This window comes from Lepisosteus platostomus, chromosome 7, assembly GCF_059453375.1.
Source record: "Lepisosteus platostomus isolate fLepPlt1 chromosome 7, fLepPlt1.hap1, whole genome shotgun sequence".
Classification (NCBI taxonomy): Eukaryota; Metazoa; Chordata; class Actinopteri; order Semionotiformes; family Lepisosteidae; genus Lepisosteus; species Lepisosteus platostomus.
Genome location: NC_142617.1, coordinates 40,338,169 through 40,364,179, shown reverse-complemented (window position 1 = coordinate 40,364,179; position 26,011 = coordinate 40,338,169). Strand labels below are relative to the sequence as shown.

General features: G+C 40.9%; 1 protein-coding gene and 2 long non-coding RNA genes across 5 annotated transcripts in view; 2 read left to right on the top strand and 1 right to left on the bottom strand.

Annotated features, from left to right (window-relative positions):
- Window positions 1-1,804: 1,804 nt before the first annotated feature.
- The window catches only part of slc6a17 (solute carrier family 6 member 17), a 25,524-nt gene continuing 1,317 nt past the window's right edge, over window positions 1,805-26,011 (bottom strand). Inside the window, exons 2-12 of the mRNA XM_088640327.1 lie at window positions 19,469-19,941; window positions 16,540-16,697; window positions 13,277-13,403; window positions 10,297-10,478; window positions 8,866-8,976; window positions 6,631-6,872; window positions 6,146-6,338; window positions 5,006-5,198; window positions 4,364-4,523; window positions 2,654-2,816; window positions 1,805-2,334 (exon numbers count right to left, since the gene is read on the bottom strand). Of these exons, the coding sequence (XP_088496453.1) occupies window positions 1,963-2,334; window positions 2,654-2,816; window positions 4,364-4,523; window positions 5,006-5,198; window positions 6,146-6,338; window positions 6,631-6,872; window positions 8,866-8,976; window positions 10,297-10,478; window positions 13,277-13,403; window positions 16,540-16,697; window positions 19,469-19,757 (2,190 nt within the window). The 5' untranslated portion in view covers window positions 19,758-19,941 and the 3' untranslated portion in view covers window positions 1,805-1,962. The remainder of the gene's footprint in view (window positions 2,335-2,653; window positions 2,817-4,363; window positions 4,524-5,005; window positions 5,199-6,145; window positions 6,339-6,630; window positions 6,873-8,865; window positions 8,977-10,296; window positions 10,479-13,276; window positions 13,404-16,539; window positions 16,698-19,468; window positions 19,942-26,011) is intronic.
- On the top strand, window positions 4,465-8,607 carry LOC148658751 (uncharacterized). Its single transcript, XR_015940158.1, has 4 exons — window positions 4,465-4,600; window positions 5,014-5,294; window positions 6,775-6,924; window positions 7,907-8,607. It is a non-coding gene; the product is annotated as an uncharacterized LOC148658751 (long non-coding RNA).
- LOC148658749 (uncharacterized) overlaps window positions 24,817-26,011 on the top strand; it is a 17,914-nt gene continuing 16,719 nt past the window's right edge. For all 3 annotated transcript variants that reach the window (XR_015940156.1, XR_015940157.1, XR_015940155.1), the window contains exon 1: window positions 24,817-25,036. This is a non-coding gene — a long non-coding RNA (uncharacterized LOC148658749). The remainder of the gene's footprint in view (window positions 25,037-26,011) is intronic.

Sequence of the window (26,011 nt, the reverse complement as noted above, 5' to 3'; positions counted from 1 at the left end):
TAAAAGGCTAAAGGCAAGCGTGGTGATTTGTTTCTGGAACATTTGTGTTTTCATAGTCTTTATCTTGCAATTATTTTCAATGAACAATTTTAAATGGAAATTGAATTAAACTTATTAAATCAGTATTTAAGCCACTGACCCATCTCCATTCCAGCTCTTCATTTAGCAGGTTCTTTCATGTACAATCAATTAATTTATTGCACAAAACAAAAAGCTTTCTGTTGTGCAACTTGAGAAAGGTGTAGATATTAAAATCAGTTTTTTTAATGATGTATTGTAATGACTCCATATGTCTGCAGACATTATTCCAACAAGATTACTTGAAATGGTTTGCACAGTAGTCAATAGTGTTCCTAATTTTCCTGTCCTGGCATTCATGCTGCTTTTTCTGTGGCTGACTTGTCTCCATATTGTGTCAAAGTGCAACTACTGCTTAACAGGGTTTGAGATGCTGTTGTGCAGGACGTCTGTATCCATAGAATAGCAGTGCCCTTTCCACCAACCAGAGGAAGACAGCAGGATTTAATAGACATGACACTGCAGATCATGTCCAAAAAGTTATCCAAGAGAAATGTTGACATGCTAGACTACTATACTAAATTGGTCTAAAATTAATTAGTTCTTGTGTGTGATGTTTGATCTCCCCTGAAAACCTGCACTGTTGTCTAGAATGACAGCTGGTGTTAAATCATGAAACCTATGTAAATCTAGAGATTCTTTGACTTTAATGTTTTCCAATATAGACAGCCTTTGCCTCTAATTTCTAATGATCAGTCAACATGCTTCAAGACTTTTAGCTTTCAGCTTAGGCCTTAATAAGGAAGGCCAGGCTCCTTGATAACCAGGTACTTTTAAAGGCCAAATACTTTATTTCTTGTGAATGTGAACCCGGGAGAGGTGTTAGATGGATGGATGGAAATTAGAATTGCATTTTTAGACAGGTACTGAAAAACAGATATTTGGAAAATAATTATCACTGTGGAAGACAGCACATTAACACTCCATATGCTTTCCTTCACAATCAGGCCTGTCTTCTAAAAAATATTTTAGCTCGATGGGGCAACTTAATGAAGCTTTTCCCTGAAGCAGCATAGAAAAGCAAAAGCCGCTTTTATCTGAGTCTCCTACTATATAACACATACTTTCCTACCTACTCTACTGTATATTACAGCTTTAGTTTGTGGGAAAAAGAAAACAGGATTTAAACATCCTCTTTTCTTCCATAATCTGCTTTTTGGCCCTCTTCTGCTTCAGCTACCCTTACAAAAATATACTGCATTATTGTTTTGGATCTTGTCCAGTGTAAAGCATTGTAGTGTTTCAGACACCTTAACCTGTACTGCACTGGCTTGACATTGCAGTTGAAACTTATCAGGAGCACCGTGATTTAGCTCTAACCTGGGTTGAAGATGAACCAGTACAGCACAAAAACCTTAGCTTCCCAGTAGTTAACCTGTCTCTCTCTTTCTGTCATTTTTTTAACCAGTCCTATTCTTCACTGCCTTTTTGGGTGATGTGATCTGTCACGTTTCTTGCTTGGAGCTAAGTGGGTCTAATTAGCATTTTACTTGCAGGTTTAAAGCAGTTACCAGTTGATAGATCCCCACAAACACAAAAGGATTCTAGACAGTGAGGAGCAGAGTTGCACACAACTCTCTCAGTCTAGGTACAGCCTTAATCTAGACTTTTTAAAGATTTACTCCACGAAGGTGCTAAGAGAGAGAGAGAGAGAGAGAGAGAGAGAGAGAGAGATGTACCTATCGGTCATGCTAATAAAGCACCTTGAATTGAATTGAATTGAGAGAGAGAGAGAGAGAGAGAGAGAGAGAGAGAGACAGGCCCTTGGCTCCAGGTTTTGAGGTCTCCTCTTCAACTACAAGTTAGTGTCTGTGGTTAAGGTATGAGGAACCCTATGGCATGGTGGTACTCTTTGTAAGGAAGAAGCTGACCTGCCTGTGGGAATCATAGCTCGGACTCGGGTGTGGTGGCCATCAGGTAGCCCGTGCCGTAGCGGCTGTTGGGCGCAGCACTGGTCATCTCCAGAGGAGAGGTGCTTCCGGGCCCCAGATAGGACCGGTGAGTAGGCATGGGGGAAGGCGCCTCACTGGGGTTCTTGCTGAGGATGAAGCGGGTCTCGTCATTGTCCTCCAGGTTGGACATGTCCTTCATCATGCAGCCCTTCTTGTAGGAGACGGACAGTTTGTTGGAGCCATCCGACACTAGGTTGAACTGCCGGGCGATGAAGACAATGGGGAGGGGCAGCATAGCCACCGCGATCAGGGTGAAACACATGGCCAGTGCCCAGGGAGGGTAGCCCTGGAAGCGTTCACTCGCCTGAAAGGATTTCAAAGCAGGGAGAGAGAGAGAGTGAGGCATGGGAAAGAGTAAAAAAGCATTGTTTTCAATAAAAAGAGAGTATGAAAAGGTGTTGGAAATGAACTAAACTTCATATGTATTTATCAGAACTTGAAAAGACTCTGGTGTTGCGATATTTGAAATATTTACTCAGTTACATTATTATTGTGACTAATACAGATTCCCCATATTTACACCAACCCATAACTAAAAATAAAATGACAAATTAGCAGAAGAAAAGTAGAATATTGGAATTTGTCTTTTCTGGTTGAAGTAAGGTGTTCAGATCAGCACTGACCAGCTCCTGGATCCAGGCGTTGTACCCTGGGGGACTGATCGCCATCTCTATGATGGTGGCCATGACGAGCACACAGAGGCATATCGGGGAGACATACTTCCACATGTAGAAGTAGAAGCTATAGGGACGGAAGCCGAGCATGTCCGTCAGATCCTGCATGAACCTGTCAGCCGGAAACAACGGAAGAGAGAAGCTTAGACCACTGGGAAGCTCACAGAAATCTCAATCAGAAATACCAGTTTTTGCAAAGATTGTATGGTCTATTTTACATTCTGCATTGAGCAGTAACTTATTTGTTCTGATGGCACCTGGCCACAATGCAATGAGCAAAGTGTTATATAGTCAGAGGACATTTACATTTACAGTAAACTCCAGAACTTACACTAAATCCATAGAGAGGACTGAAACTGTAAAGGAGCTGTCAGGCCAAGAGATTTAGATATAGTACTAGTACTGTAATTGAAAATAAGGCATTATTATTGCAAAAGGCATAGGTGTTGTGTGCAGTGTCTAGGTACTTCAATGGTTAAAGCAGGAGTTGTGAACAGTTCTAGAACCAGTTCTTCCACTAATGTTACTGTTACGTCCCCGTGCGTGTCAGTGTTTTTTTTTTTCGCTTCCTATATTCATGTACCCCACCCCGGTTGTGACGTCATCAACCAACTCCCGGCCAATCAGAACCCAAGATCTACAGTTTAAATACCGAAGAAGGGCCGACCTTGAGAGCTTTTTGGCTTTTCAGCTTCCGATTTCGGTCAGGCTTTTTGCTCAACTTCGGTTTGCTTCGGCTCGTGTTCGCGTTTGATCGTTCCTTTCTTTGTTTTGTTATTACCTTGCCTGCATCTGTTACTTTCCTTTTCACCTTGCTTGTGCTCATTTGTTACCCTATTCCTTGCTCGTGTATTTTCTTCGGTATTACCCGTTTTCCCATAATCGTGCAATTGGTTCACTCGTGTCGTGTTATTGTTAACTGTGAACTTGTTGTACACCAGGGGAAAACGTATAGGTAAGGTCGTCGGATTGCATTGTGCACACGTAGGTTTGTTTTGTCTACACCTACTAGGTTAGCGGCGTGTGCCGCTCGTGTATTGTGGTTCTGGTCAGTTCAGTGTAGCCGGGAAGTGAAGACGCCGAAGACCCTATTGATTTGTGTTTGGGTTAATTAGGTTAGTCCTCACTGTATTAGCTAGATCCGTTTGGTTTTGTTATTTTCTGTCCTTTTGGCATGGCTCAAGTTTATTTTCCCTGTGTGTTATTGTGTCCTGTATATGTACCAGTCACTTAATCAGTTTTGCATCAAACTTGTCATGCTTCCTAAGTCCCTCACCAGAAACCCACCTGCATCCAAACCCATCCTGAATGTTACACCCCTTTACCCCTGGACACATGGGGTTGTAACAGTACTGTATACTGGCTCAACTAAGCCTGTAGCCTTATTGTGCTGTCCTCCAGATTAAACTCTAAATTGATTTCTTAGTGCATGTGACCACACCATTGGTTTCTTAAACACAGTTAATTATGGTCTCTGTTAGTTGTTTTTGAATAAACCATAAGTGTGCTTAATGTGCACAACTCTCCAGAAAAATTATTTCTGGAAGTACTGTGCACACAAAAAGTTTAAATTATTTTTTATACTTTTCATTTTCTCTTGGGGTTGCATGAGTGACTTTGACTAGTTGTGTGGAAAAACTCCTAGACCCCTCAACCTACCTCTTGGTCCCATAAATCCAAGCAACAGAGATGTTTTCCAGAATTACAACGATGGTCAGTGGCAGCCCAGCTGAATAATCATCAAACATGGTGACGAAATAATTCCCTGAACGCTGGACAAAAATCAGTCCAAAGAAAAAGGCCCCAAGACAGCAAGAAACTGGATAAGAGAGGAAAAGAAGGATGAGTGGTATGGTTAATGTTGGGGAGGACACTAGGAATAACCAGCTTCTACAGGTGTGTGACATTTTCATTTTAACCTGAGAGAGTTACTTGTCTAGTGAAGCAACTTAAAGAGCATCTAAAAATAAAACTAGAAACCCAACTGGATTTAAAAGCCAGAGTTAACTTCCTCCTGGCTGAATCAGGTAAAATGTGGACTTAAGGAACCCAAATTGTGCTAGTTTTTAATCTTTACAAAAATAATGATGAACAGTAGCTGAGGACAAATGGCAATCGTGGAATCGTGGATGTTCTGAAGCTTTGTCAGGATACAGAGTTGTCAGCATGGATATTGAGAGGCAGCTTTCTATGAAGCCGTGTTTGTGAAGTTAAAGTCCGCCTGGTTTGCATCTGATTAGATAGAACATTGGTCCCAGCATGTGGGGAAAATTTTACTAAAGGAAGTTTCTTGTATCTCACCTGTGAAGATTTCCTTACGCACTTTGAACGTGTCCACCATGGGTGTGGTGATACCCTCCATGTTCCCAATCATGCTGCCAAGGCCCAGGTTGATGAGCATGAAGAAGAACAAGGCAGACCAGAGTGGAGAGCCAGGGAAATGAGTCATGGCCTCCGTGAAAGCGATGAAGGCCAGACCTGTGCCCTGCACTGCCTGTGCGGAGCAAGCACAAGAAAGAGAACAGAAGAACATGGCCAAGGTTATACAAGAAAGGAAGCCATTTGGCTGATCTACCCCATTTTATTCCTAGTAAGTAATTGATCCAGAGACCTCAATCAACCATTTCTTGACTGAAATTCTCAGGTTCAATAACTGGCTGCATAGCTTGCTCATGTGAAAAAGTCCTTCCTCATCTTAGTTTTAAATACACTTCAACATCTCCACTTCATTCATATTTCACTGTTTATTCTGAAGAAATCCATTGGTTTGACTTTTAGTCACTTTGAAGGTTTTTATTGCTTTAATTAGATTCCCTGTCGTCTTCTTTTCTCAGCTCTAAAAATATTCATTTATTTAGTCTTGTCATTGTAGGGCATTTTTTTAAAGCTCAGAATAGATTGGTTGCTCTGCTATGAACTGATTTCACAGTTTCTTGTTTTTAACGTGGTGTCCTATATTGCACACAATTGTTTTTTCAATTTTTTCATCAAAGACTGTATCAGGTCTGTTGAGCAGGCTGTAAGACGCTATAAAGAGTCTAGCTCTTTCAGTATTGATCCACTTCTGTCTCTTGCTCCACTCCACTCCACTTCACTAATGCTAGAAAAATCATGCCTGGGGCTTGCAGAACCCCATATTGTTGTGTTCTATAATACTACTGTATTTTCCCAGCTCCCTCAGACTTGCACACATTCCCCATTATTGAGTAAATCATTGCAAACAGTCATGTGCCCCAGAAGATGAATTTGTGCCCTCTAGCAATATAACATGATGCAGGACATGTTACCCTGGTCAGGACAGAGTTAAAACATTTGACATGATCTGTTTTCCCACTTGATGCTGCATGGACAAACCGTGCTGAGGTCATGTTCCAAAGGAAAGAAGATGTAGTCTTTTCATTGAAATGTTAACCTATTGAGTCAAACGTGGAGAAAGCTTACTTTGTTGAGCTCATCTTCCAGCAGGCAGGCGTCCAGACCCAGCTGCTCAAAGCCGTCCTCACGCACAGTCTTTATCACGCCATACATCTCTGCGTAGTCAGCTGATGACAGGTGGGAGAAGTTGACGTGGGGTGGGATGAGGTCGTGGCTTAGCACATTGGAGTTAAGGTAACCCAGGATTTTTTCTGCATTCCTGCAGTGTAGAGACAAAGAGTGGATTTTTTGCCATCAAAGTCCAAGTATAATGGCATTTGTTCAGAAATCTTTTAAGGTATTTCTAAAGACATGGTGTTGGCTTGGAATGTGGTTTCCTAAAACATTTTAAGGTTTTAAGAAGTTTAAGGGATGCATGTTTTACATCCCAGGGAGACTGGGAAATTGAGACTGGTAAGTGTGGAAACCTGCCTTAAAGAGGGAATGTGTCTACGTTTCGAGCTGCATTGTTGGGTTCTGCTACCTTTGTGTATGTGGTGATCAGTACTCACTCAACAACACACTTTTCGTTCATGATGTTGGCTTTGAAGCCCAGCACTGCAAAGACCACCAGTGTGGCCAACACAGAGGTGATGAAGTTGATAATGGCGACCAGCGCAGCATCAAAGTGACAGTTGTTGTCCTGCTTGTTGTAGCTGGAGAAGGCGATGACCCCACCGAAGCCAAGCCCCAGGGCGAAGAAGACCTGGGTGGCTGCTTCTCGCCACACCTGGGGCTCCAGCATCTTTTCAAGCTGAGAGAGGAGGGACAAGGTTAAGAGAAGGATGGGAGAGATAGTGGTGAAGGTAGGGAGGACGAGAACACGTTTCTACACAGTTTCATGCATTCAATTAGGAAACCCCTGTCAGGAGTGGTCCCACGTTAAAATGAATTTGACATAATATGATCTGCTTTCCCAAAACAAAGCTCTACATTTTACAAATGAACTTTTGAATTCCAACAGATGCGTTCTAAGTTGCATATATAGATATTATGAGGCAATGCTAGCAAAAATAATAAAGACGGAATTAGTATTACTTTCTTAATTTGCAATTGTCCTTTATTGTTGTTACTGACATGGTGAAAGTTGCAATTTTCTTTACTATCATCTTATATATCGTCTTCTCCATTGGAGCTTCAATTCCAGCCCTAAACTGGCTATAATGACCTTATTGCACTGTATAATAATTTGATTATATGCAGTAGATGGACTGAGGCATCACGATGGTGTAGAGCCTAACACCACTGCCACACAACTCCAGAGCCCTGTATTCAATTCCAGCCTTGGATGTTTGTCTGTCAGGAACCTGCTATTCCACCTGTGTTTGTGTGAATTTCCTCCCGAAGACATCTGCCTAGTTTGCATTGGCTGTTCTGTATTGTCCATTTCTACATGGCCCTGAGACAGTCTGCTGTGCTTTGAGGAAGTGCTCTGGCTTTCTGTAATCCTCAACAGGATAAGCGACTTTCTCATAAAGGATAGGTGGGTGGCTAGGAAGGATAGAATTGAATGAGGAGAGTTTGTGCATTGATTTTTACGTTGCTAGGCAGTACTAACTGTGCTCTTGAGTCAGGGTTACTGTTTAAAGTAAAATAATGTTTTCAGTGTATTGGGACCTTTGAATAAAACCTGAAGGCATGATGATGTTTGGGAATTCCTTTCCTCTCTCAGCGGGTTAGCTGTCATCTCTTCCCATACTGTGCTAATTTATCAATGTGAATGCTTGCTGATGATCTTAAGCTTGAAATGTTAATCCCCTCAATTGGTGCCTCTCTACTCCCTCCCAGGAAACACAATCCCAAAATTGAATAATGGTTTCATGCTGCTCTAATGAGGAATGAGGATTATGAATGAATGATCTAAACAAAAACCACTAGGCAGGATATGATGACACTCAAGGCCTGGCTCTTCCTACAGACGATCTCAGTTCAAATCCTTGAAAACCACTGTCTTCTACCTCTCCTTTCACCTGGATGACAGTTTGCTTAGAAATGAGCATCAGTGGCTCAGTAGACGTGCTTCCACAGAGAGGAATGGAAAGTGGCTGAAAGATGTGAAGAGGCTCCACTAGAGGGAGACAGCATCCATCGTTTCTGCTGGGACTGTGCAGAAGCCTCCAGAGCTCAATGACGGATTGTGCAGTAGATCCTGCATTTTTGGCACAGATTGCAAATCCGCAGAGGCAAAGAAAAATGTAAACACGTGACTCTTGAGTTCTGACTGTAAGGGGATTATAAATATTTAAATACTGGGGGATATGGTGACATTGATGTTAGTACTGTTCTCTTCACATTTTTGGGGTCCTGGGTTCGACTTCAGACTGGAGCTCCTACTGTGCAGAGTTTGCATATTCTCATCATGTTCATGTGGGCTTTCTCCGGATGCTACGGTTTGCTCTCACCTCAAAGACATGCTGACTAGGTTCATTTGTTTTACTGATTTTTCCCTCAGCGTACGTATGTCTGAACCCTGTAATAGAATAGCGTTCCATCCAGGATATCCAGGATAGCCTCTGGGTTTCCGTGACCCTTCACAGGACTGCCCATTTGTCTGTTAGTGGATGTAGATATCAGTTTATGTGGCAGTAGATTATTTTCTGTACCTGATGCTATGCTTACAAAAGAGATGCAGCAAGGTAACTACAGCAAGATACTAACTGGATCATTTAGGTAGAGGTCAGACATTTGTGTATTAGTACAGTATGTGATAATGTGATAACGACATGGCTTTCTGTTGTGTTTCTGACCTTGGGAGTGAACATGTGTGCGATGCCATCCACAGCCCCACGCAGCAGCAGTCCCCGCACCAGGAAGCAGATCAGCACCACGTAGGGGAACAGGGAACTGAAATACATCACCTGAGAGAGGGATAGACTGATTACTACAGTAAGATCACATCAAAGCATCCAGCTTTGACATATTTAAAAAGGAATTAGTTTCTGAACAGATTCTGCCAGGGCTGGTGATTATGTAAATTGAACCAAACTATAACACACTGCTCTCCATGGAAGAATTAGAATTTTTTTGTCATCTGTTTAGTATTCAGTGAACATAACATCTGTCAAAACATCAGTGCTTTTCCTACCACAGAAATGTGGGCCGGGGGGATTAAACAGTACAAATTTGGCCCACATGCTTCCAGAAAACAGTGTGGCTTTCCCTTCGTCGTGGTAGCAGAGCCGCAGGAGGCTCATCAGCCTTCCCCTGGTGACAGGGGCTTGGATCCACACCAACTCCCTAAGTGCTTCCTAGGTGGCGCTCTGCACGCCTCAAGCAACCATGGCCTTCTGGGCAGAGACATGGACAGGGCTGCTTGTTTACATCACGTTGCCCTATTCAGTTTCCGCAGAACAGCTGGTGTGTTAACATTACCCCTCCCAAAACAAAGTGAAAGTGTTCAGTTTTCCCTCAACAGGTTCATAGCACATACTGTACCATTGTATTTGAGCCTGCTATTTTGCAATTGGTGCCATTGTAATTACATCATAGACTCGGATGGTAGTCCTGCTTAGAATATGGTAAAGGATAGTATTTCCCCTTCCTTTGTAAACCCAGCACACCAGCTAATCCAATTAGAGTTTGCACATAGAATACACTCAACACCATACTAATGGGTCTATATGAGGAGAGAACCACCTCTGTCATACTAGAACCAAGCCAGCAGGTATTCAGTACCTACTTACATGGTTTGCAAGTGTCCAGTGATGGAGTTCATCTGGAAATATATGACTAAGTGCTCTCAGGTGTGACAAGTGCGGAAGTCTGCTGATGTCCAAGATGCTCAAATTATTGTTCTTCAGACATGAAGAACAGCTGCTAGATTTCACTGCAAGTTAAATATCTGTCATGCAAGTTGGATGGAGGCTGAGATGCAATCTCACAAGTGTCTGTTAACTTGCAGAAATTGCTTTTAAGGAAAGACATTCAAATAGATTACATTTAGCTAGAGCTAAAACCTCATGATAGTGCTTTTTCTTATATTAAAAATTTAATTACTCCCCCCCCCCCCCCCCTCGTTTTCTCATTTTCAGCTCCTGTTTTTATTTTATTGGTTGTACTTTGTCAAATTACTTATTCGAGCATTTCGACCATCACACTCTACTTTGGCTACCAGTGAAGAAACGCTAGCCCACCACTCTGCTAACAGGTTATAGTGGTCTGATACGAGTTCTGCTCACCTTTCCTGAGGACTGGATGCCCTTAATGACAGCCAGACACACGATACACCAGGCTGCCAGTAGAGAAATAGTCATCTTCCAGTTGAGACCCCCACTGTCTGAGATAGAGCTGGAGATGTTCAGCGTTTGGCGGTACCAGAAGTAAGTGGTAGCTGAGCTCTTTTCACACTCAGGCTCCACAACTGTAGACAGAAGGAAAGACAGGAATGGAGAGGGACAGGGATGAAAGTGTATGAAATTAGGTGATGAAACACATGCCTGAGTCATATAGACTTGGCTGGCTGGCTTCTTCCTCACCACTGTCTTGCAAGGCCTGGTCATTTTACTTGAGCATAAAAACAAGCTAAGTGCATTTTGTTTACTTCAATACTGTGAATACCAAAGGACTTTTAGCATGTTTAAATATGGATTTGGTGATGACTGCTGTATGGTGCTGTTTAATATATAAGCATCTGGCTCATCTCCAGCCACAGGGGAGGATGCTGGGTGGGGGCTAATAAGTCTTTTAGTGGTGGTGAGACTGCTGTCTAATGGGGTTTCTCCTCATTCATTTTCTGAATACTTGAGAGGACACCCCCTTTTTTTGTTATATTCATTCCAGCAATAAAGTAACCATATGAAGCATTGTTTCCGTTATTCTGAGAGGTGGGCCCAGCAGCATCCTTGGGGGAGTGTGGGGGGTAAGCTCTTGGAGCGGGCCCGATCACACCACCTCCTGTGACTGCACTGAGCTTTGTTTAGCTGGACTGCTTTATCGTGCCCATCTGTCATATCTGTGAGCCTATGGCCATGATATCACAATGCTCGGACTGCTGCGCTGGTGAGGCGACAGTGATGAGTATCTTATTCCAGGGAGTGAGCCTGTCATGTGCTTTGACACTAGCAGAGGTGAGAAAACAGCTTTTCAATCCAGATACAGAGTATCAGTGGGTAAAAGCAGGACTGCCAGCCTTCATGCCCTTTCTCTACAGCACAGACCAGACGTACAGAATCAGCTTGAACCCAGAGGAGCCTAAATACTCACCTTTCCTTCTATCAATGAGTATCAGGAGATCTCTTATTTTATGCCTCGGTCTAGAAGGTGATATATTCAAACTATTCTGACCCAGGATGGGTGGAAATTTAATGATTTTGGAAAGAACACCTTTCCATTTTCATGTACTTTCAGATGACTTTGTTGTGGCTGAAAGTCTAAGGGCTTGAGAACTCAGAACTCGTTGTTCTTCCCTGAACCATCAGGGAATTTGATTTGATTTTGTGCAGAACAAAAACCATAAGCACTTATATGTGTATTGCTTAGGGAGTACTACTGGGATAAATTAACATTCATGTCTTATGGAAAGTGGGCAAACATCTTTTGTATATCGCCATTAGCAGCAAAACCTTCACATTGCATCCAGGCTTAATCCTAGCACAAAAAGTATTGTGGTTTGATGTAAAATACACGTGCCAGCATTTTAAGAGACATCTGGTACTCCACAAAGGCCTGTTTTCTTCCAGGTTTATGTGAATCACAAGCATTACAACACATGGGCAGAAATAAAATCGTTTCATTTTTGAAAACCTTCAAAGTTGCCCCTCAAGGGCTGCAATTGTTATTAAAATCTGAAGAAGGAAAATGGTCATCAAGCGGCTTTAAATTGCAAGAGCACAGAACAAACAGAGTGGAAATAGTTTCTTTGGAGGACATTGCAACACGGACACACCAAGACTCTTGACACCTGCAGACAAGCACGGCTCAGAAGTGTATGGAGCTGAGTAGTACAATGCTTAAAGCTAAAGGCAATTTACTAGGATTCCTGTTTCAAGCTTTAGGTCTGGCACTGCCTGTTGGTGTGTCACAATATGGATTTAACCTCTGCGCACCATGCTGTAGAAGAGTGGTTCTCAACACAATGCTCAGCCTTCAGTTAACACAAAACCACTACCCCCCTTAGTGTATTGGCTAATAATTTTATTTAAACATTAAAAAAAGATTGAATTTAAATTACTATTTAATTACTATTTTTTAACTTAGTCTTAAATCAGTTGAAAACTATTTTTACTTCAAAATATTGATACAGATTGAAGGAAGTATCATCCAAATTCACATTTGAATTTCAGTTTATTTGAGATTTTGTCTCAAACATGATCAATATAAGCTCTGATGCTGCATATTTGCAGTGCTGATTTTTGAAAATTGAAAGTGTAGAAAATCCATTCTCACACAGACAGGTGGGTGAAAATGGGACCAGGATGGACAGGTGTTTTTATAACTAAATTACTGCGATTGGATCAGACTTTGTCTATGAGATTTTGCTAACTCAAATTTTCTTTAGAATAATTTGCTGGTTTGGGGCATTGTGTCTAAAATGTTGAATTTTTAGAGAAGCTTGATTAGAAGCCGAGCCTTACGTTTCCACTTGTAAAATGCTGTAAAAGAATTCAGTACTTATTCTGAATTACTGTAAAAGGTCTCACACCCCCCTTTGGATTCTTAAATGCCCTCCAGCAGTTGAGAACCCCTGCTTTAGAAGAAGTGTAAAACATCATGTTAGAATTAGCTGTGTTGCAGAACCCCTCAAACTATGCAGCTCAAGTTTTTTGTTGTTTTATAATACAAAGTGCTGAAGGACTTATTACAAATGTAATACTTTATTTTGTAACTTAGAAACAAGAAAAAAGGCAGCTGCAAAATATTCAAAAACAAATGTGTTTAGAACTGAGGGCCAACACACTGTAAGTGAACAAGAAACAAGGCAAGATGAGAATTCTGCTGGCAGGCAGAAGGACACCACGCATCGCAATATGTTCCAGCACCACTTTGGAATGCACTGCACACTCTGATTACATTTCATGAAACAATTTGCATGTGGGAGAGTTGTTTTATTTGCTTCTTTGCCATTGTTGTTGCAAACTATCCTAACTAATTCAGATGAAAGCCATGCTTTGGCAGGGCTGTAGTGTTCTGTCGAGGCTGAGCCCTGCTCGGGGCACTCACTGGCATGTGATCCGTTCCTCTTCAGTGGACACTCGTTCCATGGCAGTGGGTACTGGAAGGACTGAAAGAAGTAGAAGATGCTCCAGCCAATGATAACATTGTAGTAGAGGGCCACAAAGGCGCACACCTGGCAAAAACAAGACAATGAGTGCTGCAGCAGGAAGAATACATGTTTCTAAGCCCCACAGCCTGCCACTCAGCCCATGATGTGACCTTAGCTGGATATGCATACCCTGCAAATACTGTTACAATTACACCTGGACGAAAATGATCTTCATTGGATGGATCTTGGACGTGGCTCTTGTAAAATAGTCTTTTATCTTTTAATGGGTTGAAATCACATTGAATTTCACTCATTCATTTTGCTGTTGGACACAAAGATGTACAACATATCTTGTGCTTATGGTGTCTTTGTCAACACAAGAACCATCCGTTTCTAGTAAAGCACCTTCACAGCTTGGGTTAGGGCAAGGATTACAGTTAGAGTTGGATTTCCCTTATTTATACTAAGGTGTCTAGCTACACATCAGAGGCACCAATAATTTAAAGGCGTTAAAGTTAACTGTTAACGTTAATTTCACGTAGTTGTTAGTTTCATGTTCTAAAACCATTCCCAAATACATAAAAAAATCCCCTGGAAAACAAAAAGCCACCATCACATTTTTTCGATTTGCTGAACCATTTATCGAGTCCTGCGTATTAAAAAAATACCATGCATCTGAGAATCTAGAATACAGCTTTTCTAATATGCTCTTTTGTCTGTTTCTATGAGGAGACCCCACCCACTTCAGTGATTCATTATTAGAAATGAATTCAGGTCAGTCCACATTAGATCTTGCCACACTGTTCCCTAACACGGCTCTTCTGGGTGGAGTGCTGGACATCACTGAGAAGAGTTTTGCCCTTGACACCTCCACCAAGTGATGATGCTGCAGATTTGCATACTCTGCTGTTTTGCTCCGTTTCACGTAGGCATCGTTATTCACGATAATTCTCAGACTATGAGACATGCACCATTCTCCGTTATTTCTGTGTTTTTGTTCCCTTTCTGACAAAGAACTCCTGAAAGACTGTCAAAGCCTTTTTGCCTGGAACTCAGTGTCATTCCAACCTCCAACAAGTGATAATACTGCATATTTGATTAAGAGCCCTCTTTATTACATCACTACCTAGCCACTTATCTTTTATGTTACTCCATCTGAACATTTGGGAGATCTGTGATCTTGCAAAACCTCAGGAATTCTATTCTATTTTTCTATTCATTCTGTTTTATTATTCTAGTAACTATAAACCTGTATTTACTTTGTAAAGAAAGACACTTTACTTTTCTAAAGAAATACATTTGACTTTTCTACTGAGTCCTATTAAGAATTAGTGGAAATGTATGAAGTTTTATTAAGTAAGTTTAAAATATATGGTACCTTGATACCATCTGCACTACAGTATATATATTCTATTAGGAGCTTACTAAACACAAAGTTTGTGAATGTAGGTATACTGAAGCTCACTCCACAGTTTTATTTTAAAAAGTAAGGTGTGACAAGGAATCACTATTTTGTTGTTTTATTTTAATATTTTTTCCAGGTTGGAGAAAAAACAGCAGAAGATCTCTACACAGCCTGGGAGTGGGGATTTTTCAATGAATTATTGAAGCTTATTCTTTCAGAGGCTTCTAAACTGATCCTTTTAAGATGTATTTATAGCTCCTCCACTCCCCACTGCCTTGTCATTTATTTTCCACTTGAGAGGCTGTTTCTACAGCTGGAAAATGCTACAGTATCCACTACTGCTACTACACCAGGACCCAAACATACACAGGGACCCTTACCTAAAGTGGATTGTATTCTACTTTATTTAATCAGGTGGGGAGACGTTTAAAGTGTTTGCAAACAACACTTTGTAAATGTATAATAAACAGGTTATTCGCATTGAAGAATCTGCCAACAAAGCTTTTATCGTTACTAAATAAAGCTTTTCTTAATAACATGGCAATACTGTAATGATATTGTTTTATTGCCGTTATGAATGTTATTAGGTTATAAAAATCTAGAAATGGTCTTTGTGACTACAGATCTGAAGCATTAGTTCAGACAGTGCTGTGGACAGTGAGACAGAGATGTAGTTGTGTATAGGGCAGAACATAGACTTTAACTGTAATCAAGAGACAGACCAGAGTTTATTTTGGATTTTGACCTGACAATCTACTGTACAGTGTAGTAAATACCATCTGACTTTCAAACAAACAGGAAATCATTCATTTCAACTGTCCACACACCCTTTTTAAGTGGTAGCAAATCCTTAGCCAAACGTGCTCTGAAAGAATTGGAAGTGGCATCAAATCTCCAGTAACTGGAAACACCTCAGCAGCTTTGAATAAAATGGGGAGGGATCTTTTCTGTAGAAGTGCAGTAATCACTGATGGGTCCCTTGAGTGCTACTTCACTACGGTTCGGTTTGGGAAATCTTGTAGTATATCCTGTGTCGGGTTCCAGGGACACGGATCTGGTTAAGTGGGTTGCATTCAATATACACTTGGAATTTAAATCTATCAAGCTATAGTGCTAGGAATAGGAGTTTAATGTAATTTCGGGAACTACAGTGCAGAAAAATATATCAATTTCCTTGATATAAAACCCTGTCTGTAGCTGTCTTTAACTTTGCAAAGTAACTTTGCAAAAACATGAGCCTTTTGCTTTTTATCACAAGAAGCTTATCAATGTAAAACTAGTAAAGAGAAGTATAATTGGCTTTGGGGAATCAAGCCCATTAACTGTAATGTGATTCCCTGAGTGCTTTGCATCACAGTAAAAAAAAAAACAAGATCACCAAAGAACCAGCAATGCTAATAGCAACCAGCAATGCAGTATTCACAGATTTTCTGAGTGGTTAGACAATGGTGATTTCAGTACTGTAATTCAATTGTCATGATTGACATGTTTTTTATTAACTTTACCTTAAATGTCTAACAAGCTCTCTGCTGGTTTGCTCTGTTTCTCGTAGGAATCATTATTCACAATAATTCTCAGACTATGAGACATGCACCATTCTGTTATTTCTGCATTTTTGTTCCCTTTCTGACAAAGAGCTCCTGAAAAGACTGTCAAAGCCATTTTGCCTGGAACTCAGTGTCATCCCAACACCCCTTCAGGACATGGTATAACACAAAACTCTTGCCCTCCTCATTTCCCAAGTTTCAGCTCTGAAAGACCTGTAGGTAGAAGTCATAGTGTTCCTGCTGGTTTGCTTCAGAATTCCCTACTTACTATTAAACTGGAGAAGCCGATTCCTCCTAGCCTTGGGCACACATAGTTCCAGACCCCGATGCTCCCGCGCCGGATCCTCTGGCCCACCGCCAGCTCCAGGAAGAAAAGCGGAATGCCGATGATGATGAGCAGGATGAAGTACGGGACCAGGTATGCGCCTGCACAGGGGAGAAGAGGACCAGGGTTTAAAGGGCAGGCCTCCCAGAGCAGGGCTTTGTCAAGCTTGTGAGAGTGTGCAATAAAGTGCCTTTAATTCTCACTCCCTTTCTGTTCCAGTCACTGTGCTTCACTGGTCGCTTTCAAATCTGATACTGTTCCCTTTGTTCTTTGCACTTAAACTGTAAGACTGAGCACAGGAGGCACTTAACACAAGGTTAAAAGGGCAGGGCTCCCCAGTGCAGGGCTGTGTCAAGACTGTGCAGATGTGCAATGAAGTGCCTTTCATACCCTGCAACCAAAGGGTTATGAGGGCATGGAAGCTGCTGTTCATGTTACTGCCCCTGCACCTGGTAGAGCCTTTTTACAGATCACCCCTTCTGAATTCTTTACAGGACTTTTTCAAGCCATTTCCACTTTTCTCTCATGACATGCTTATTCCTTGCTTTATCTTTACTTTAGTGTGTTTTCCTGCACTCAGTTTTGTGCCTAACTTTATCTCCCTGTGCTTTACAATAAATATGCACAGGAGTCAGAGGAGTCTGAGAAACTGCACTGAGGCCAAATTGAGCAACAGTGGCAGGTGTCTCATATGGGAAAATAGTGATAAAACAATTTCCATCTTGGCTTCCAGTTGCTGTGATGAAAATATTTTATTGTTTATTGCTACTTAAGGATGCAAAACATTGAGAAATCAAAAATACAACCAAATGGTTGTTTGAAATATGTACCTGGGGGAGAGCTAAAAGTAATAAACAGTAGGCTAAAGCTGTTGTCAATCCAGACCTTAAAAATTGAGTGTGTGTAATGATTGTGGCTGAATGTCGAGGCAAAATGGGGGAATTTATTGGGGCACAATCTGATCTGTGGATGCAAACATTCTGTTATATCCTTCCAGTGTTACCCGTTCATCCCTTCGATACTGTTGGAGGAAAAAAGAATGATTTTCCCCACCATTACTTTACACACCCACAAGCAGTCTGCAGTTTCTCCTTCTCTTGCACGAATCGGTTTACCAAACCCTCAATTACTAACTAATTATGGGCTGCTGGCTTGAAAGCAGTGAAGGAGAGGTGGGAACTCCTGCAGGACTGTCAAGAGGAATTAGAGGCTTCTGTCATCTGTGAAGCAGGAGCCACAGCTGTTAGCCCTCTGGTGTTAGTGTCATCAGTGGATCAGTGCATACACACAGTCACAGTCCTAGATGGCCATGCTATCACCAGTGCTAAGGCATTTTGAGAGAAGTATGGATCTGCTTTTCTGCCATTCCCATTACAAATCTAAGACTGGATTTAGGATTTAGAGTGGGATTTTAACAGGGATTCTGATTGGGTCCATGAGCCTCTTCGCTTTTGTGAATTGTAGTTTGTGAATTGGGTCCTACGAGTGTTGGGAGATTTACAGTTTAGCCTCTTCACTGTATACACCACAATGTTGCCCCAAATTGAATTTGCTTAAAAGGCAAGAAGAAAGGGAAGAGCAAAAAGGACAGAATGATTTTCTTTGGTTTCCAGTCACTTTATCTCCCAGTCTGTGGTCTAACAGCATGTTCCTGCAGTCTACCGCCATTAGTTTGAGTCAGCCCTGATAGTGCACACTGCACTGCTGATAGACTCTCTGACAGGCATGGAGGGTCATCTGGGGGAGCAGAGAAACCAGGGGAAGATAGCCACTGAAAATCAATCCCCCATTAATCTCCTCTTAATTGCTCAACAGGGGACAAATTAGCAGGTGAAGGATAGTTCCTGTCAGACAAGAACTGGCCACTGGCAGGAACTAACAGCTGGAGAGACCAAGTATTCCTGCTGCTTCACATTTACAAAAATAACTTTGAGAAGCACTTTTGTGGCACCCTGCTCCCTTTCATATGGGGACTGGACAGTGACTGCACCTTGCTCCAGGTATAAGAGAGCTCTGAGACTTTTACTGAAGGTGACCTGACCCCATCGGGACCTGGACAGCATTACGTTGTCCCACTGTAGCACTGCACAGCTCTGAAACTGAAGGTGGCTGTAATCAAATCCCAGATGGGGCAGTGTTGAACCACAACTTAAAATGACCTACTGTATAAAACCTACTGCGTATTTGGTGGGAAGAAATGGGGTTACCCAAAGACCACCCATGGCACCAAAGGCCATAACCAAACCCAAGACTTGGAAAGTGTTAAGAAGCAACAGCATTAACCACCGTGCCACCCATCAGAATGTTAAAAGCTATGAAAACTGCTCATACTAAAGCAGTGTTCTTCAGCTGACCTGGGTAGTACTACAATTCTAAACAAGAACACTGAAATACGGTTGTCCGGTCCTTTAAAACTAATCTAAAGGTTTGGACACTGGTTGTCATTTCCAAGTAAGCCCAGGAAAAAGGAAACTTCTTATTGAATTATGATATTCAATTCAAAATTTTAAAAAAATCTAAAAACACATTGTGTGCTGCCAATAGAGAGGACATTCTGAAACAAAGAGAATTATGTAGGAGGAATATATTTTCAAGTTATCTCTGTGAGACATAATACTGTGGCATCTCTCTAAATCCAACCAGGCACTGAAATATAACTTTTCCAGGTTGTTTTTTTATTCAACCGTGTCAGAGTTGCTAAAGTTAAAAAGCTTTTTTTTTTCACTTTAACTGACCTGTTGTTCATTTGTGCTTAGGGCATTTGGAACATGTTTTGTATCTGTCCAGTCCATATACAGGAAGATGGTGAACTCTGACAGACTGAGTATTCTGTTCTCCTAAAATTGATTGCTTCTCAAGATCTTGAACTCACCACCACCATTCTTTTGGCACAGGTAGGGGAAGCGCCAAACATTGCCCAGCCCCACAGAGAAGCCGACTTGTGCCAGGATATACTGCAGCTTGCTGTTCCAGGCAGGGCGTTCTTCCGCTGACTCCAGAGTATCTTCTGTCTCTTTGCCCTTCTGCTGCACGGCGCCCCCTACATTCAGGGCACTGCTCTTGTAGTCCAGGGGCTCTTCGTGAGCCAGGAGGTCTGCCACTGACTCTGTGACATGTTCATTGCTGTGCTCCCGCTGTGTCACTTTACTATTCTTAGGCATTTGGGACAACTAAGGTAACCAGACCCTCATAAATATGTATACAAGCCCTAATACAAAAGAGTCTGGAGGAGAACTGGAACACGGGCTCTTACAATTTCCTACCAGTGGATTATGAGCACAGTAGCAGGCAAATTCCCTAACATTAAAGATTACCAGTTGCTGGGTCTGTATTTATGCTTGTAATCTGTTGGAAAAACACAAACACAAAGAAAGAAAATGTACAAGGCATTAAGGAAAGTCTTCAAATTCTTTCTACCATACCAAACACAAACCAGCAGACAGGCAGCATCGTGAGAGGCTGAACACAGATGTGTTGTTAGTGCCCAAGTCTACCAGCCTCAGCCTTGCTCACTGTGCATTAGCCAAGTCAGAGAGGCAAATCTTGCATTTCGTGTTGGATGCTGTGTGTGTCCAGTACATCCCCATACGAAGAAAAAAAAGGTTACATTATTCTTCCAAGGATGGTACTGGGAACACTCCATTGCGTTCCTTTCACTGGACAAAAATATTCCAAATGTAAACCTCCAGTTTGTTTGCACACATCTGTATGAATTATGGCCCAGGATTTTTCAGCTCTTATACTAGATCTAGCAAAGAATCCCAAAGGACCGGGATTAAGGACATGGCCATGTGGGCACATGGAGCTCCAGCTACAATGTCTTCACCACTCCTATTCAAGCCATGCAAACAGTTTGGCAATGATGCACATTAACCAGCTCCTGGCACTGGACTTGTCTCAGTGGGGAGGAGAGGTGCCCCTGCAAAATATAAATGCAGACTGTTTTCATTACCCCCCACCTCCTTGCACTAGAACAGATAGCTGTTCCTTCACACACAGGCTGTGGAGAGAGAGGAGAGAGCAGTTGGTTTGCAGCAGCCACAAGGAAAGTGCCATCTGCTCTGTCAAAACAAAATTGCTTAGCAGGTCCTCAGTTTCATTTCCTGCAGTGTTAAACTCCCCTGTTCAGCTTAAACACTGTACAGCACAATACACTTTAGGCTGTGCATCTCCACCCCTGAATATGGATTATTTTTTTTAACTAGAGATTTTGCATTTGCAAAATAGCTTTCCAGTGTCAAAGGCTTTCAATATTGTTTGAGCAACGCCATAGCTTTCTTCTGTAGTTCTTGTTTATTTAGCTCAAAGTGAATGAAGGAAATATGTTTAGAAATATAAGGATTCAACATGAGACATCCATCACCAGTAAAAAAGGAAAAGGTTCTTTCTTTGATATGTTGAAAAAATAGAACAACTGCATTAACAGGTCCAAATAAGGTAATCCTAATGTACTGTATCTCTTTGAATGCCACTACTGGATGCCCATTTACTAGGGGCATCAAATCCATTTTAAGAAGGACGTTGTCTTATGGGGATTGTGCCCAAATTAGTTGTGGTATGATTTTAATTGTGATGGAAGTTTTGTCTGATTACGACAGGGATATGTCTGTATACACATTTATTGCATGAATCTTTAGCTCTTTTCAGATAAAAACTGTGTACAGCAGTATTTACAATATGACCCTCTTTTTTGGAGTATATCTCTCAAGAAGGAACAGTTATCTCTTGGTCTTGGCAGGGAAAAAAAACAATGTGCTCCCTAGTCCCTGTTCCTTCTGAACAAGGTTTGCAGCTTTGTGAGCAACAGAGCTTTTGGATGGAGAAGAAGACAGATTGACCCCTGCTTGCGGCTTTGGGATGCTCTAATCTGAATCAGCATTTTCCCATCACAGCAGTTCTATAGCAGGCCACACTGAGCTAGTCTTGGCCCTATCAATGTAGTTTATCTTGCACCTTCTCTGCATCTGTAAAATGACCTCCTTGATGGATTGGGGACACCCATGTGAGTAATGGGTCTCTGAACACTAGCATCACCTGCTTGGTATCCATTGCTTCACTCTCTGGGGTGCACTGAGCTTCATCCCATGAATCACCTGCTTCTTCATATTTAGAGACATGCTGTCAACATGTGTATGATTTGGTAAGAAATCAGAACAGTCTTAAAACATACCTGGCAACACATTAGACCAGTGGTTTTCAAACAAGTGTCCAGGTATCTCTAGTGGTTTTAGTGATTGTCCAATGCAACCATAAAAGCAAAGAAAAATGTGCTGCTTCCATGTGTAGTAGTGAGTACAATAAGCACCCGTATGCTCTGACACATCTTAACATGTTAAAAATTGGGGTCCACATTGTAAAGGGCTTCTCTCATATTGTTGTTATATTGAGTTATATTAATGCTTAGATATGATATTTAGATAGATAACGTTTAGATTAATGTTTAAATCTGAGCCTTGACCAAAAACACTTTATTATCCATGTGTGCATTACCCTGTTTCCATTAGTAAGAAGGAAAAAACTGGTGGCACATAAAAAAACTTCTAGCAGGTGTATAATTTACAAATGGTAAATTATTGGATGGATTCAAGTTTCTTTTGAATCTGTCTGTAAGTCTCCCAGCAAAGCAATTTACTCTACAGGAATCTCATTTGTAAAAACAGGAATATCATGGAGAAAATTAGCAGTAATGAAGTCAGTAGTAGGCAGAGGCCTAGAGGTACATCACTCACTGTGCATGTGGATCACAGATTTCCCCCACACTATGACTATGTGTAATATACCTCCTCACCTGCCAAAATACTGGGTCTGATAACACACAGATATTGTGGTATGATATCAACTGGTAATACAAGAAAGTAATGTTCCAACTTATACCTGAGCTATTTTTACTTTACCGGGTGGAGTGCATGTGAAGAAATAACACATCAGATTCCAAGTGTCTTTTATGAAGGATATGCTCCACTTTTATCTTGTCAGGTTGCTAGGCAACCCTGCTTTACAAAACTCTCACTTCCCTCCCTAATCTGCAAAATTATGCTTTGCCAATTCCACTCAGTGTGCACGGCTTATCCTGTACTGAGAATATTGTCTTCTTCCCTCACAGAAACACGTCCTAGAGTACTACTGCTGAGAATGAGCTAATACTCTCTATTTTGAGTAATTGCATTAAATTTTGTAAGTAATGCTGTCTTAATCAAGTGAGGATGGACAGTCAGCTGTTCACTCAGTGGTCATGCCCATTGTTAAGAAGATTTCTTGTCTTTTTGTAAAATCACAGAAACAGTGTTGATTTTTCTTAATGACAATTGGTACATTAAATTATCAAATCATTCTCATAAATTCGTGAACTAACCTCACTGCTGAAATTATATAAATTCAGAAATAATTACCAGAGTCTCTAAGGGGTGGGGTCAGTTACCAAACAGCTGAAAACAGAATATTTGCTGAGAGGCTTACACATTCAAAGCAAGCAGGATGTGTCTTAATAACCATTTTTGGACTATGACCAAGTCAGGACAAAATGAAGCAGAGACAACATTTTTCACATGTTGTAATATCCTTAATAATGTAGAAGTAGCAGGCAAAAAAAAAAAAACATCCCTTCTGTTGATAAAAGGAAAAGGACAGTGCTCCTTTTTAAAAGATTTGCAAAGGCTATTTTACATCTGAATTGTGATTCATTCTAAAAGCAAATTATCTTTGATAAGGAGCCAAATGCGATATTGGACAAGTCAGAAGAGAAAGACCCAAGATTGTTCAAAACTCTCTTATATTTCTTTTTAGGGCAAAACCATCAAAATTGTTTTCTGGAAACAAAACTAGTTGGTAAATCAGCATTGATTAATTGTGCCTTGAAAATAAAAGCCCTTCTTCCATTGAGCTGATTTACATACTGTATATTGACTAATAATTGAATTCTATTCAAAGTAACATCTATTTAGCAAGAATATTCAAGCAGTTGATCAAAAGAGAGTCTTTCCTGTAAGGCAACTGATTAAAATACAAAAGACACATTTATCATTTGATAAACCTCAATGCAATTATTTTGAAACGTTACAGAAGGTCCTGGGAAACAATGAGGTCACACACCCTATATAAAAGTTAATTGAGATGTCAGGAGGCCCAATATTTCTTACAAAAGCAGATATAGGAGTGCAGCCCCCTTAATCTGACCTCTTCCCCAGAAAAGTACATCAACTTCAAAAACTGAATTTTATAAGTGAAAGGTCATGGCAGTTACTGCTGGTGAGAATCTATAAAATACATCACATGCAGTGGACATTTTATGTCCCCACTACCTCTCATTTTCAGTGATTTAGATTTTTTCCCACACATCAGTGGACAGGGCAGTAGCCTCTGAACATCAGAGAGTTGTAGAACTTCATGCAGAAAATAATGAGATAACCTTACTAATACCAATACTTAACTAAGCACAGGCAACATGTTCAGACAATCCCAGGCAAATCACAGCTGTCCACCCCATCCAACTGTATATCAGGGATGGGAAACAGTGGGGCTTCTGTATAATCTTGCTGTGAAACATTATGCTAAGATTGTTCATAGCCTGAAGGGTGACAACAGGCCTAAATACACATTTAGAAATACATTTGCTCAAAAAATAAATCCTTTCTAAATCCCTAAGATGAAGAAAAATATCATTGCCACAATATTTCAAGCATTTTTCATTGATACTGAACACAATGATGATTCAAGAAACGTTAAATTTTTTACTAAAACGTGAGAATGTAATTTTTTTAAAAATTGCTTTTGTCACATTTTAATCCTGTGTCTTTTATAAAGAATTTTACATATCTAACAGAAAGTGTTGACATTTCTTTGGTTTCCATTGTAGCTCATAGGGTTACGAAGCACAGTATCCTTCAATTTTAACAAAAATGCTAGATGCAGCTAATGTTAAACTTAAAATGTGTACAAAATCATCAAACTATACAAGATGCTTTTTTATTTAATAGTTTCAAGGCGACAGAAATATTACAAACTGTAAATTCTGGTAAAATTAAACAACATCGCAATATTCTTAAATATTCCGTGTAATGATCTCGAACAGACAAAAATTGAAAAATGTAGTGAAAACAAATATTATTTATAGAAATATTTATTAGAAATGATAACTATAATTATTGTAGAATACTATTTAGTCGTATCACTCCAGACTAACAGGAATTATACTGTATATCGTGCCCTCTGAATTTTAAAAGACCCCAAATGAGAGGGAGGTTGTGACTTCCGAAACCCTCCACTTTGTGAAAATAAGCGGATATGACCTCTGACCTCAGGAAAGGCTAAAATGTTCGTTACTTCAAAGATTTAAAGTGGCACGCGTCCTTCTCAGGATTTGCGAATAATTAAATTATTGACAAATTGACATTGGCAAAATCTGGAATAAAGTATTTTAGAATAACTTCAAATCTTCAGAAAGGTAAGTCTTTATTGAGGAGTACAGCTGTCCTTCCGATTGCTATGCTACTGAATGGGCAGTAAGGAACTTAATTGTTCAAGGTTCAAGGGAGCTGGAGGAAAACGCTACGTTTCTGTTCGTAATGAACAAGCATATCTGTCGTGTTATAGGCTGTGAAACTCGAAAAAAGCTGCAGGTGTTTTCTGAAAGCTAGACTGTCTGCAGTCTGTGTCAAATTCCCTGCGCACCAAGATGGCGGCTTGGTGGTGTGTTTTTCCTTGTAAAGTATATTCTTGCACAGCAATTAATATTTTATGAGACTACAACAGCTTAATAAGTTTCGGAAATGACAGCTTTACTCGGTTTAATGGAGGACCTATAAATTCCTATCCCTTGGTGTTAGACGCTATACAGTTGTTGTGCGTGCTGGGGTTACAGTAATTCAGACAGCTTTAACGGGATTATAACTCATGGACGTGTTACCTAATTGATTTACAGGCGTAATGCAATAGTCTTTTCACTAAGACGGTAACCTAATTAAGTCAAGTGTAGCAAGGTGGATAATTAATTTAAGGTCAAAGGCGCTATGGCGCGTGGTGAAGGATTTTTCCCTGTCTGAAAGTAATTTTCCTGGAGCTATCTGAATGTCTCATGCTGGATCTGAACCCGTAACCTTCTGGTTATAATGATGCGTTCGGGGTACCGAGCTTATACGCTAGGCCTCCTTGCTGGCTTGGCTTTGTCTTTGAGCGTTGAATGTTAATGTAAATTACCTTAACCCCCCCCCAACGAGGTGTTGAGCCCGGCACTCTAAAGACAAAACGCGTGGGGCGAGATGCTGAAAGGGATACACTGTAATTAGTTGTATGTGGAGAGTATAATGTTTTTACACTATGTTTTGCTTCAATCTGTAGTGAAATAGCATCTGTGCAGCTCAAAAAGATTTCTGCTCCTGCTTAACGGATTGTCGAGACAACTTGCAGGCCAAAGACAGCG